This window comes from Chamaea fasciata, unplaced genomic scaffold (assembly GCF_029207755.1).
Source record: "Chamaea fasciata isolate MVZ Bird 193981 ecotype frontalis unplaced genomic scaffold, bChaFas1.0.hap1 SCAF_6, whole genome shotgun sequence".
In the NCBI taxonomy this organism is placed as follows: Eukaryota; Metazoa; Chordata; class Aves; order Passeriformes; family Sylviidae; genus Chamaea; species Chamaea fasciata.
The window spans coordinates 3,136,507-3,151,137 of record NW_027094091.1 but is presented as its reverse complement, the minus strand read 5'-3'; the positions used below and the strand labels follow the sequence as shown (position 1 = coordinate 3,151,137).

The window sequence follows — 14,631 nt, the reverse complement described above, 5'->3', positions numbered from 1 at the left end:
GTGCAATGCAGCTGCTTTACCTAAGATGTGCAAAAAAGTTTTTAGAATTTGTAGGGCAATCAACACAGCTAATCCAGCAGCTCCTGCAGGAAATATATCAGCTCCAACAATCACACTATTCATGCACTGTGGCATTTAGAGGGGGAAATACAGTCTGTATAAGGGATTCATTAACAGTTCAGGCTATAAGGAAGTGTGGGCCTATGTGTTTCATCAAAATCAAGGACTTTTTTTTTCATATATCACCTTAAAAAGACATTGCATCTGATATTTGAGAAGGGACAGCATCTTGCAAGACCAAAATTCACTGAACTTTACTCAACTATCTTGAAAAGAAGTTGGATTTCTTTGATGTCTACAAGTTTCATTAACATGTACATAGGCTCAGAACAGTGCACGATGTCAAAAACTAGCGTGATATGTCACACTTCAGCCTAAATTCCTCATGAATTATCTCATGTATTTTTCTATGTCTACACACATTTATAGGATGTGTGTATTTCCAGCAGTAAAGGCATTTTCCAGTATTTTGCTAAATACATTTAAAGCCTATTTTTAAATTTATAAAAACATTTAAAATTTAAAAAAAAGACCCTAAGTTTTGAGCTGTTATTAGAAGAGGTAATGAACTTAATATGCTAATGCAAAAAAGCAAAATAAAAGAGTTTTCTGAGTGTTTCTGAATGTTGTTTTTAGTATGTTATCATTAATGTATTAAAACATGTACAAAAATGCATTAAAGGATCAGGAATATTTTCCTGCAGGTACTTAGAATCTAATAAATAATGAATGCGATGATTAACTACATGGGCAGAAGTACAGAGCATTACCAACAAAAAAAAAACTGCATAAAATCTGGCCTTTGAATGGATGTGCACCATTGTTTTTAATACTTAAAAACCCACTTGAATATACTCAGTTGTGTGTGAAGAGAAAACAAAAGACGCAAGCCTGCTTGAATTAATATTATATTTTCAAACGAAACATTTAAATATTGCCAAGAGCCGTGAGCGTGTCTGGAACGGAGTGGAAGGGCACCGAGGTGAGCTGAGCAGAGCGCGGCGGTGCCCCTCAGCGCTGCTTGAGCAGCCACAGGGGTTTGTGCAGGTCCAGAGAGCTGAAGTACGACCACCACCAGGGCTTCTCCCTGCCTGGGGAGGACCCTCCTCGAGCCTCGGGCTGCCCGTGCTGGGCGTGAGGGTCAAACAGTTCCAGAGGATCGTAAGGGTCGTACGCGTCCTCCATGGAGCGGCGCAGCAGCTTGTTGGGCCAGGCCTCTGCAGGTCGCAGCACGAAGTCCACCCGCCCGGCCTGCTTCATCCTGGCAGGAATGGTGACCCTCTTCATCACCCGGCTGTAGCCCGGCGCCTGGGCGCTGATGATGAACGTCCCCGGAGGCAGGAGTCGCCAGTAGTCTCCATCGGCAGCTGGGGAAAGGGACAGGCACAACAAAAGCTGTAGTAACGCACCCCACACACCCAGCAGGTGTTTCCATATGGGGCAAGTTTAAGGCTCAACCCTTAAGGTAAAGAACCTAGATTCTTCCACAGCCTCCTGACATGGACTGGCTCAGTGCCAACACAGGGGCACGGACTGGACCTTGGAAATGTTACTCAAAGACTCTTGGTGCATTCATTGGGCCAAGGGCCAAAAAGCCCACCTAAACAATTAGGCACTAAAGAGAGAGAACAAAGGAACTCCAGGCTTAAGGCTTTTCCAGACGTGGTAGCAAGGTTCCTGAGGTTTTCTCAGGCGTCTGTGCTCGGCTTTTCACTTGTTCTCTGCAACGTTTTGTTACTTTGTTATTTTTTCATTATTAAACCTGTTGATTTACAAAACATCCTGGAAGAGCAGTCTCGCTAATTATTATAGCCACTTTTCTACAAGGCTGGACCCTCAGAGTGTGGAGTGTAAACCCACTAAAACCCAGCTCAGTTTTTCGCCTCACGGCCTCTGCAGTTGCGCACATGCCCGTGGGCACACGGGTGGTACAAGCAGCTAAGGAGTGGGCCAGGGAAGCAGCTCAGCTTTTGAAAAGTGCTTGAAGGCAAAGTCTAGATGACAAAAAAGAGACTTCACCTGTGAAAGCCTGGCCCTTGGGAGCTAATGGAGTAAAATTCACAAAAGAAAATGTCAGTAAAGGCTGTTCCTGTATCACAGGAAAGAGATGTTTTCCTTCAAGCTGCTTTTCCCAAGGGTACGGGGAATAACTCCCAAAGAAATTAATTTAAAACTATGTGAAACTTAAGAAAGTGAAATCAGAATCTCGGCTGCAATATATATACATATATATATTTAGAATGTCTAAGGAGTTAAGAAATCCCTCTTTTTATTAAATTACATTCAGTTACTTTGCAGACGTTCTTGCATGTAAGACTATGGAGTTGGAGCTGCAGCTGGTATAAATTGCCATTAGTGTAAAATGGGTGTAAATTTCCTCCAGCTGAAGGTTAGACCCCGCAGGCAATAGCAGGGAGCCTTAAAACTGAAAAATTATTCCTCATTTTATATTTCCTTTATTTTGAATGGCAAGTCTCTTAGCGCAGTTAGTGTTGCATTAATACTATTTTCTCAAGAAATCTCTTAGTTCTTTTTAACACTAAAATCAAAAAACTTTTTAACCATGATATTTTTAACCACGCCTAATTCAGAACAAGTACTCTCTTTCCTACCGTGTAAACATATTTTTATTTAATTTTTAATCCTTTAAAGGTCCACTGTCAATGGGAAGCCATTGTCTGGGAAGAGGTTTGAAAAAGACCCTAATTCATGCCAGAGCCTCCCACCAGCCTCAAGAATCTGCATCATCTCCACTATTGTAGTGCTAGTTTTTTGAAAGCTGGAAAACATCCACTACATTATAAGCCCTTCTGGCTTTCCAAATTGATTCAGCAACTATCATTAGAGAAAAATGTAACCATTCATATCTTCTATTTTGTACTTCTATGACCTACCCTGTTCTTACTGAAATCAATAATAAAAAGAAAACATTGATTTCAGTGACAGCCTAAGAGCTCAGAACTTTATGACTGTGAAAAGTAACAGCTGCATATGCCCCAATATGTGTTCATCAGTTGGTGACAGGTATGAAGTGGACATAATTCAATGTTCTAATAATAATTGTCCAAAAATTGCACATATTTATGTGTTTCCACATGAACAGGAAAGGTTGTGGACCCTTCAATTTCTGCAATTATTCTAGTTGTGAAAACCAGAGGATCCTACTGTACTACCTCAACTATGTTCACAGTTCCTCAACTAACTTATTCCATCAAGGCTTCACATCTCCACATGCTGAGTTACAGCCTCTGAGCAGAGCTGCTGCCATATTCCTCCAAACACAGGTTTAGTGGACAGCAGACTGTTCCAGGTGAAATTTTTTCATCAAGAACTCCATCATCCCAAAGACAGGACAGACTTAGCAGCCAGCAGTCTTCTCTCTAGTTATTCTAGAAGAGAACCCCCACCTGAGCCCTCAGTTTTCCATTAAGGTGCCATTTCTACCAAACATGACAATACTTTTGCAGGTTAAGCTCTCAGTACTCTCACTCTGTCCCAGGGAAAATCTTAAACTGAAAATATTACCTGTGGTGACATCATGCTGAATGCCCCTGACTGAAATACGAGCATTTTTTATTGGGTTGCCAAACTTATCGGACACAATTCCTTTTATCCCCCGATGAACCTGGCAAAGCAAAGTTAGATGGGAGTCACTTACTACAATATCATCTCCACATCACAAGGAGAGGAAACAATTGTCAAGAAGTCAAACCCATTTGGAGGCTCTCAGAAGATAATGCCCCTTCAGATAAAATTCCCTATTTAGGGAGGTCTGAGGGAAAGGGATAATGGAAACAGGGCTTTGTTGGGATAGGTATGTGGCTCTGCATGGAGAGATCCTTCTCTGCACAAATCACCGGCACTTCATGGTCTGACCACAATATTTAAGGACTGTTTCTGAATGTCTGCCCTAGACACAGAACCCCAAGGAAATGAAAAGTTGAGGCTTTCAGAACCAATCTGCTGCTCTGAAGACAATGGGAAGGCATCACTTCAGGTGCTTGTGACTCATCATCACTCTGCTGCCTACACTTTGCTGCCTGTCAGAGTGTCATGACGGCAGTGTGTGTGACAGCCATTTCCCCTTCTCTACAAGCACAGAACTGAGCTGCTTGAGCTCTTCAGAAATGTGCTGAGTGACAAACTAAAGATCAATGTGAATTCTGTCATACAAGGAGGTGCTCAAACAGCTATATTGGAGGTTCAATAAAATAAAACAAAACAGAAAAAGAGTTCCAAGTATTTAAACATTAAGCCTCTTAAGGTTCTCTTTTTACAGTGTTCCAAATTTAAAATATTTTATATGAGGAAGTCTGTATGACCTTTTTAAGTGAAAAATAATTCCATTTTTATTTTTTCTTTGAACAGCTATGACCAACTTGAGTTGTTCTTCCGCTCCCTACCTCTTTTCTCTTCCTCTCACTTTCCCTTCCCCAGTAACCTTGTCACAGAAGAAGAATAGAAAATAACCACAAAACATCAAAACAATGAGAAAAACATATTTGCTTTTCTGTTGGAATATAAACATGTTTTAAAATAACCATTAAAGTATCCAAATTTACAGTAATTGATAATACAAAGCTTGAAAAAAAAAGTCTAGTCTAGTGAAAGCACTTTTTAATTTAAGGTGAGACTGTGTTGTCACTCCTCTTGTTAAGCAGCTGTTCCACACTGAATAGCAAAGCTATTCACTGGAACGTTTAGGAACAACTCAATATGAGGATTTGAAAACTATCCCTTATAATGAAGCACTGCAATTTGCTTTGCAGGATGAACTTGGAGATTTATCATATGGATAGAGAGTAAATATGGTCCAAAGAGTCATCTCATACTCAAATTTAATTTACAGTATAGACATACTTAAAGTAGTATGATCTCATCCAGCTTCAAAAATAATTTTATAATTATAACATGACAGGATAAAAATGACAAAAGTGAAATTTCTTTAACAACCTTGCTTTGGTTTGCTTTAGTAAATGTACTATTCTCCATGTTTCCTCAAATCGGCGTCACATGAGTTTGGCAGGGTGTTTTGATATTGCTTCTGATGGGGAGAAGAGATCAGCATTTAGGAAAATGAATTCCACTTCTGTGTGTTAAGCCAAGTAGATTTGTATACCCACCAAATAGCCTGGTATATATCAGAATAAGAAAAGTTTGAATTGGTTATGGCAGACTTAATCCTTATCGGGGGTAATTCAGTCATCCTTATCTGCAAAGTTGTTTTGCTTACTGTCCTGCATTTACTCAGAAAGCTTTTCAGGCACAGGCTTCTACAGTATCTCACACTATAAAATCTTTACATCTTGAAGACTTCAACTGTAATATATATGGATTTAACCCAGCCCCATTTGGATTCACTAAAACTCATTTTCATCAGACAGCTGTAAAACGAAATGAGTTTGGTGGTCTGTACTGTAGACTTTATTGAATGATAATACTTACCACAAGTAGCAAGAGGTTGCTTAGAAAGGCCATAAAAACACTCCTAACAATTTTAAATTACTGCATACTCTATCAAAATAAGGCATGACAGAAAGCTAATCTACTAATGGCTGAGAGAAAGATGAGCAACTTCTGTTTCTGCGCTCACTTACTTATTGTCAGTGAGGTATTTGTTTTTGCTGAGCTTAAACTTATTAAAAATGACATCTAAGTGGCATGTTTTAATGCTCAGTTCTTCCTTTAGAAGATTTGGCTTCAGATATTTAATAACTGCTTTCATAAAGAAATCAAGATGGAAAGTGTGCAAATGATATTTCTAGCATGATTTTAGCTGAATCTAAATTTTCTGCTGTGGGACAGTAGGGTTTGGGACACAAACATGGATTATGCAAAGGAAAATTTCAGGAAGCTCTCTGGAGAGCAGATCTTGTTGCTTTAGTCTTCAAGAGGAAGGCTGGTTCCTACTTTTCTGAATATTAAAATTTTCTCTAGTGTTAAATTTTGGACAGTTGATGAATAATGTTGCCCGAAGTATTCACAGTTAATTCCCTCTCTCACTATTTTCAAGGCCTTTGCAGTCCTCAATCTCAGCCCCTTCTGCATAGACAAAATACCACCTGCGTGTCCTGCCAGAGAAACTGAGGGACTGGGGCCCCTGGAGGAGAGTGGTGATTGATTCAGCATCATCCCCAGAACTAACCAGGAAAACAGCAAAGAAATTAACTCTGACAAAGAATGTAAAAGAAAAACAGAAAGCAAAAAGGCCTGCAAAAGCAGAGCAGTACCATTTCCATGTAATTCAGAAGGGCACCTTTGTTTTCATGCCAGATTGTAAACAGTTCTTCCTCCAAAGGAAACTTTTCACATCCTACCTCCACGGTAACTTCAAAGCAATTTGTGTGAAGGTAATTAAAATCTGCCATACCTATGGGTTCAAAAAGAAAGAGGAGAGCTCATGAACAGCCATGTAACTTTTAACTGGAGCTGTGCTGCTGCAGTCAGCTGAATGCCATCCCCATGGGTATGGGTTATTATACTGTAAAAAGTGCTTGCTAATATATTAAAAAATGTTCAACAAATTCAGAATTCTACAGCTTGTTTCAGCTATAAATTAACTAATCATAATGTCACTTCTTGCAGACAAAAAGAAGCATAGTTCGACATTATTATTCACCTGGCCAAGAAGCAGCAATAGAGCAATAAAAGTTGGTTAATCACAGTAATTGTATAATCAGCTGTATCAGAGGTGATGGCCAAGGGTCACCAGAACAGAAATGACCTTTTGCCATTATTATGTTCAAAACGGTTTCTGTACAAAAGACATTGGATATAATTTTAGGAAGAATGTAAGCCAAAGAGATCTAAACCTAATTCTCATGTGTACCCCAAAGCATTGCCCCAAATGTCTAGTTTCAACTTAATTATCTGGGGATCAGCTGAGTCCTGCTGGAAAATAAAACTGAAACACTGCTGAAAATTTATGAACACTGATATTTTATCCATGTCAATATTGAAGGAATTCTAAAGAAAACAAAATAATATTATTGGGGAAATCAAATTAACAATGGAAGCACAAATGAATTGGATGTTTGTCTCTGTTGTAGTTTTCCCCAAAAGAAGAATTTATTTAAACAGATGAGAAGGCAGCACATGCATTGTCCACAAGATGGATTCAAACTCATGCTGCTAAGGAATGAGAGCATAGCATTAAGCATTTATTTTCACACATCAGATTTGAAAATAAAAATATTATATGACATAACTAATTTGACCCTTGCATAACTTGTTAATTTTCCTCAAGTCCCATTGGGGTTGAATACATCCCATGTTATCTGCATAAAAACATTACCAGCATAGATTTTACTACTTAAATTGCCTACAAATTATGTTTTGCACGTGTAGGACATTAACCAAACTGAAATGAATAAAATCATTTTGTTCAAACCCTGGTGTCTTATAAAGGTCACATAGAGGTTTTACCTCACTTGATATGATGGTAAAGTGGTTTTACCTCCAGTGAAGCTGTACCACTCAGCACCATTTATAATACCTCCACGTTTTACAAAATTCCCACCACAGCGAAGTTCAGACCGGTCTGAGATGACGGGGTGTGCATCTGCGTAGGCTTTAGCCAGCATTTTGAACACCTGTAACAGACAGAATTGAAATATGTTTGCTTTTACAAACTGAAAACTTTGCCATTGCTGTTATTAACCATTGCTATAGTGAGTCCAGTCAGCGAGCCACCCTGTGTCCTCAAGACTGAAGGATCTGATAAACTGCTCTGCAAGGAAGTGTCGTTTGTTGCTAAGAAATTTTCATTTGTCTTCTTCTCCAGGGTTTTTCTCTGCAATCCAATGTATTTATGCAGGGACAACATGTTAAACACCAGTGGATTTTTTGATACTTGGCTTCAATCTACCACCTGGGGCAGGAGCAGAGGACATTTTTGGTTGTAATTCAAGTCCCAAGTTTTAAAGTTTTAAAGTTTTAAAGTCGAAATTTAGGTCTCCTTTAGGTTTTGTTTTAGCTTTTGATATCTTTACCCCTTGAAAAAAATACCTATATTACCTTCAGCCCAACCAAATCTCTACTGAGTTCTGCTGTTTAAAATAGTCAGTGTCAATTTGCTTTGCACTTATCACTCACACAGGAAAACCTGCCAGCTTGATCTCAGAGACAGTTGCTTCTGTGTGGGGCAGAAACCATTCCTAAAAAGTGAAGGATAGGATGTGGTGATGTAGAATGTCACCACCGATTTCCAAAGAGAGTTGACACTGATGAAGAGCAGAGCAGTCACCACATAGGAAGGAATAGTGGCAGAACATGCAGTGAAGACAGAAGAAAGAGCAGTTATCTGAAGAAACCATTTATTTGAATCATGTTCCTGCCCTTCTTCTCCAATGGTTATTCTAACTTTGTACAAAAATCCTTCCTCCCCTTTTTGTTTACTGAAATTTCATCTGCTAAGGCTAGACTCTCAGATTTCAACACTGAAATTACAGCAGTTATCAAATGCTACTTGATCCTACTATTCATCATCATGAGTTTCACTCCATATTGCTTAAGACAACATGTGCAATAAGTTTGGTGGCTAAAATCCTAGTTTTAGAAGTGATCCTAAAACTTTATCCTAGTGTTGCCATCAGGGATAAAGATCAAAATGACCAAGCACACCACACTGATTGATATTTGTGACTGTTTCTAATAATCAAATGGCTGAGCCCATTATGGGATCAGGTAAGTGACCAAGGAAAGGTGGAAAGAGAGTTTAATGTAAGTGTAAAGACACTTTACTGAAATACTACTGATGACCAAAAACTAAAGTCCGGACTTAATATAAAATGCTTTTGCAACTCCCTTGAATTTCTATGTGTCTCAATATTGCTCAGACCAGAAAATAAGGTGTCCTTCATAGTTTTGCTGAAAAGAAATAGATATTAATTAAATATGTTGTGAAGAACTTCTAGATAACTTTTAAATATGTTAAGAAGAACTTCCAATAGTTCAGACCCAGGCTCAATATCTTTAATTTTTTCAGGGATTTGAGTCCCAGTTCTGAACCTTCCATGGAATGTATTTGACACAAAGTTTAGAAGGTGCCTATGTGAGTTAGGTGTATGATCCTCACCTTTTACAAAGACATCTGCAGATGTCCTATTTCCAGTGACCAAGCCTCCTCCTGTTTCACCAAGAGGCATAAGGCTTTTTCCTGGCCACTAGTTCAAGTGAAAGAAGGCAAGTGGTAGTGAGAAGAGAAGTGAAATCCAATAAGAAAAAAAAGAAAAAAAAAAAAAGAAAAAAAAAAAAAAAAAAAAAAAAAAGAAAAGAAAAAGAAAAAAAGTTACACTTAAAAAAATAAAATAGTTCCTGGATAACAATACATTTGTTATCACTTAGAAGCTAATGTATTACCAGTCATGGACCTCAAGGAAACTTAGATTTTTAGGTATAAATTAGAGGAACAAAAATGGAAAAAACAGAGGAATCCTTGTGACTTAGGTAATGTGAGCTTTCACTCAGTAAAGTGAGGTCAGTTCTGTTACCTTAGCCAGCACTTTTACCCCACTGACTGTCACAGGTTGGGTTTTTCAGGAGGAGGGAAGGGAGCGTTTCAACTCAGCAAAGGGAGTGGACTTGACTTGGTGTGGATATTTCTGCTCTGGTGAGCAGAGGCATCAATTCAGTTTCTTGTGTAACACAAAGTGTTAAAACATCCATCTTCACAAACCCCAAAATCTGGGAAAGTTTTTAATTCGGTGGGCTGAACCAGAAGCAAGAAAGTGAGTGTAAGGCCATGGTCCAGCTTTGAGACTCCTTGCTCTCAGCCGGTACTGGCCCAGGCTGTGGTGCAGGCCAAAAAGAGACTTGAAATCTGCCATGTCTTGGACCAGAGGAAAGAGAGGATCCTTGTGCTTCCACAAGTGCACCATGATGGACACGGGGAGATGGAAGCACAGATTTTCAAATGGAGAAACATAGCTTGAATATATTTCTCAAATTTCGATTTTTTTTAATATCCGGCTATCATCTGCTCGGCAGCATTTCACCCTTGTCTGCAAGTTTCCCCTTGCACAGCAAATGTAGCAGGTCAGCATTCAGAACAATGGTTATGGCCAAAGTATGGCAGATAACCAACCTGCTGTTTTTTTGGGATGCAGGTTCTCTGAGAGCAGCAGCTGTAGCTCACATTACTTAAATGCAGGTCACTTCACAGGTACATGTTTTATATCTTTCTGTGCAAAATGTAAAGTGATAGAGACAGCGTTGTTAAGGTTCCTGTGTTGAGCCATTTGAAAAATCGTTTTTTCATTGAGGACAGACCCAGCCCTACCATGTATGTTCTAAACTTCCTTATTTGCAGCCAAATTCCAAGACTTTGCAGTCACTGACTATGCAGCAGTCTCTATATAGGGTTACCTGTCTTACTGTGTTGCAAGCCAGGAGTGCCATTATGGTTTGTCCTGCTGTGCACTACACTGGGATGGAGCCCTTTGTCTGTGTGGCTGCATCCCTTCACTCAAAATACACACACTGTCCCTGAGTGGAAATTATGGAAGTACTGCTGCACTTCCATTCCAGGGGTGAACTGCTTGATTAAGCACACATGGCAATATTCCTTCACCACCTATGCATAGGATAGCCCTAGCCCAGGCAGTGGGATGTAAAAGCACAACTTCATGATTTCCACCAGCCCTCAGCAAGATGTTCTGCAGCTTGCATTAGCACCCACCTGATATTTCTTACACAGGCTTTTTACTGTGCAGTGCCTGGTTATTTTTACTGCTAAATCATTTTAATACACACATTGTACAGCAGGCATTGTACAGCTCAGAAGAAATGGATTGATACAGAAAAATTTAACAGCCATACATCTTTAAATATTTAGTATATGTTAGTGAGAGAACTGTCATTTCAGAAGAAGTCAGCCTAGAGATATGCTCAAAGATAAAGGACGCTTCAAGTCAAAGATCAACTTCTGACTATTTTCAACTGCTCTTTGTTTATATAAAGAACCACTTTTCTTAGGAGGCCACAGACATTTTTAGCACACGCTAGAAGGCTGAAATGCTAGCTGTTCTCCTGGTGGGCATGTCAGCAATGAATACTAGATTGAGGAAACCAAAGGGAAATAGGAAAGATGGCAAAAAATTTCACAGAAGATTTACAGTGAGTCCCAAATGAGGAACTTTCCAGGGACGAGAGGGGGAAACCAATCCTGGTCATCTGGCCTGGAATAAATGTTACAAGGCTGCCACCATATGGCCTCGAGTCTTTTTTTCCCTCCCACTCCTTATGGATTCCACGGGAAAATAACACTCCTGGTCAGGCTTGTTCCTTTTCTTCTGGAAACCACTGATAAAAATATCACCGCCTACTCCCTTTAAAAACTAAAACCTGGATTTTCCTAATCTGTGCATTATGAAATCATAGTTGGCCTCACAAAAGATGGGTAAATCTTTCCAGATCAAGCTGATTGTGTGTAAACAATCCTACATTTTAAAGTACATTAAGTAAGTGTATAAATCAGAGTCACATAATATTTTGAGCTGGAAGGAATCCGCAGGTTCACCAAGTCCAGCTCTTAAGTGAAAGGCCTCTGTGGGGATTGTACACTTGACCTTGGCATTATTAGCATCAGCTCTACCCAAACGAGCTGATATAATGTGACTTGCATTATGTACATAAATATGTTATTTATTACATATTTAATACATGCATACATACATATACACAAATGTATATGACCTAAATTAATCAGAGTTTGCTATTTATTAAAAGTAAATGTTTCCACAGTTCTACAGATGGAACCAACATCCTAACCCTGAAAAAACAATATTACCTTTTCATCAGGTGTAGGGGAGAACATTTTTTCTTCCATAGGATGCCTTGAATAGTCATAAGGATAGGTCACAACCAGTTCACCCCCATGGAGGCTGGCAGAGAGCACAAATGGGATCGATCTCAACCACTTCATGACTGCTTTTGTCTCAGGGGCCACCTGAAATCCAGGAGAAAAAAACAAACAAACAAACAACAAACTACAAAACTGTGACTAGCCATGTGACTCCAAAGAGATTTGATCCTGGACAGGATGAAGCCCAGTGGAGAAGAGACTGTTTCAAAAGGAGAATGCTAAAGCTCTTTGGCTTTTCCAGCCCAAAAGTTACTGGTGGCAGAAAATCAGTTTTCTCCAGGTAATGAATGATACACATTGTTCACTGTGGAAAAACTGGAACAAAAAAAGAAAGAGAAAATTTGACAGAAGAAGAAACTTTTCATTACAATGACATTTTCAGATGACGATGGCAGTACTTCAGGCTGGAAAACTTGTGGCATTTTATCACTACTTACCTAACTCCCTATATCATTTCATTTCTGAATCAGCAGGATTGACTTTGAATGGATAAACTGGAATAGGGGGGATAAATTTGCAACTCCCATCACTTGCTGAAAATGCATTTGCTAGCCTTAGGTCCAGGTTAATCTGTAAATAAATGAAAACTAAAGCGTACAAAGCACAGCAACGCCTGCGGTTTACCTGCAGTGAACTGTGGCAGATAAGTCACCAAATTTAGGGGGTTTTGACAGTCCCTCCTCAGTAACAGCGGCCAAGGGAGAGGGCAGCAGACTCCAAGAGATGTTCAGGCATCCGAATGCAGGATGCTCCTCCACCCCGTTTCTGAGGAGCAATCTGTGGGACCTGCTGCGGTGTTAGTTCATTTTAGGGATAATAGTGGCATCTGGTGGTCGGTCCCTGCAAACTCAGACTCACGTCAATGCGCTCGGAGAGTTGAGGTTCTTTTCCTTGCAGCTGGGGGAAGTTCCCTGGCGGAAAACTGAGGAGGGCAGAGGCTGCTCATCTGGACCCTGCACGACTGCAGATATGCAGGTTTTAGAAAGATGAGAAATATCTGTTACGATGAACTTAATCCAGCATCTGTTTAGGGCTGCTTTAGGGATTTGTTCATCACCCTTTGCTCTGACTCCATCAGCTGTCAGAAAACCAGGCAGCCAGAGCTCCAGGGTGCCTAGTGACTAACAGCGTGCATGGAAACAGATCCAGAAAAAAACATGAAAAAAACCTACCAAACCTACCGAATAAAGCCGCTAAAGACCTAGAGATTTGTGATTCAACAATAGCAATTCCTGTTTTCTTTGGATCACTCCCTAATCTGCTGTTGTTAAAAAAACCTTCAGGGATCCACAAACCCAGGTGCGGAGCAGAGAAAAACGCTGGGAAGGTGCACCATGGATTTATTATAGCTCCATCAATGAGGCAGAAAGCCAAGGAAAAAGTCATGTCTAAACATAGTTTTACCTGGAATGATTTAAGAAGATATTGCCCTGTCTAGTCCTGACCTAAGCAGGAGACTACCTCCTTATAGATGCCGTAGTTTTTAACTGAGTCCTTCTCGTTTTTGGGTTTCTTTAAAATGCCCTTCTGTAGCTACTGATCTGAACTAGTGCCTTCAGCCACTGCCTGTGTGAAAGGCTGTACATTGTAATAGGGAAGAAATGGGATCCTGAGTCTCCCACTGCTGCAAGGTGAATCATTAAACAAGTGGTTTGTGATTACTGTATGAATACAAGTTTGTGCCTCTGATCCCCAGGAGAAACAGGTCAGGTTCATTTTGTCTATCAGCCCAGTGGCAGCCTCTGAATCTGTGTCACAACCATTTCAACTTTGGCATTTTAAAGTGAAAACTCAAAAAATGGGATGTAACAGATAAAGTGTGATCAACTAAGGAACACACAGAATGCACTTTGCACACCAGAAACCTAATCAAGGGGGTTTTTTTACATAATAAGGAATATTAAACACAGAGTTTCCAGGAAGGTTTTACATAATAAGGAATATTAAACACAGAGTTTCCAGGAAGGACATGACATGAGGAAAAAAAAAAAAAAAAAAAAAAAAAAAAGGCAGATAGAAGGCATTCGAAAAGGGCTTTTTGCAGTCTCACACACCCACTCACACAATGCAGAAGTGGGAGAAGAAAGCAGCCCCCAGACTTCCTGACAAGAAAGACAGTTGTGTCCAAACAATGCTATCTGCGCCAAAGTATTTCTTTTGCTGGCCTTTGTACGGTGTCCTGGGATGATCTGATCATGATCTTTATCCCAATAGTGCTTGGGACTGAACCAGCCACTTCCACCTGCACCCTGCAAGTTCATCCTTTGAGCCCATCTCTTCTGAAGAGAAGAAGACCCCAGATGGCTTGTAAGGGGCTGTAAGGTCATTGCCTGCCCCATGGATTGGGCAGTTTGGGAATTTCTCAGGGTATTTGAGCACGTGGAAAAAGCTCATCCCTTCCAAGTCCATAGCACCAGCACTTCTGAGGAGGTTCCTGCCCCAAAATTCCATCAGCTCCCTGCCTTGCTGCAGCTGCCCCAGCTCCTGCTGCCCACCCAGAGAGGCCATGCCTGACATCAGCCCTGCTTTCAAACAGCAACCCTGGGCATTGTAAAATTTTAAAGTTGCTCCTGCAATTCAGTGCGCAAGAGTAAAATGCACAGTTTTATTTGAGAGCTCCTGATTTCAGTCTTCTGTCCTGATCAGCCAACTGGCTAAGCAGAAACCTGCATAAGCCCCAAGACAGTGCTGTCCCACAGAGCCAGCGT

General features: G+C 40.2%; 1 protein-coding gene across 1 annotated transcript in view; it reads right to left on the bottom strand.

The window, feature by feature from the left end:
• Window positions 1–1,002: 1,002 nt before the first annotated feature.
• The window catches only part of CPZ (carboxypeptidase Z), a 34,387-nt gene continuing 20,758 nt past the window's right edge, over window positions 1,003–14,631 (bottom strand). Inside the window, exons 7-11 of the mRNA XM_066184910.1 lie at window positions 11,849–12,007; window positions 7,517–7,652; window positions 6,291–6,430; window positions 3,586–3,685; window positions 1,003–1,427 (exon numbers count right to left, since the gene is read on the bottom strand). Coding sequence (XP_066041007.1) covers window positions 1,072–1,427; window positions 3,586–3,685; window positions 6,291–6,430; window positions 7,517–7,652; window positions 11,849–12,007 — 891 coding nt within the window. The 3' untranslated portion in view covers window positions 1,003–1,071. The remainder of the gene's footprint in view (window positions 1,428–3,585; window positions 3,686–6,290; window positions 6,431–7,516; window positions 7,653–11,848; window positions 12,008–14,631) is intronic.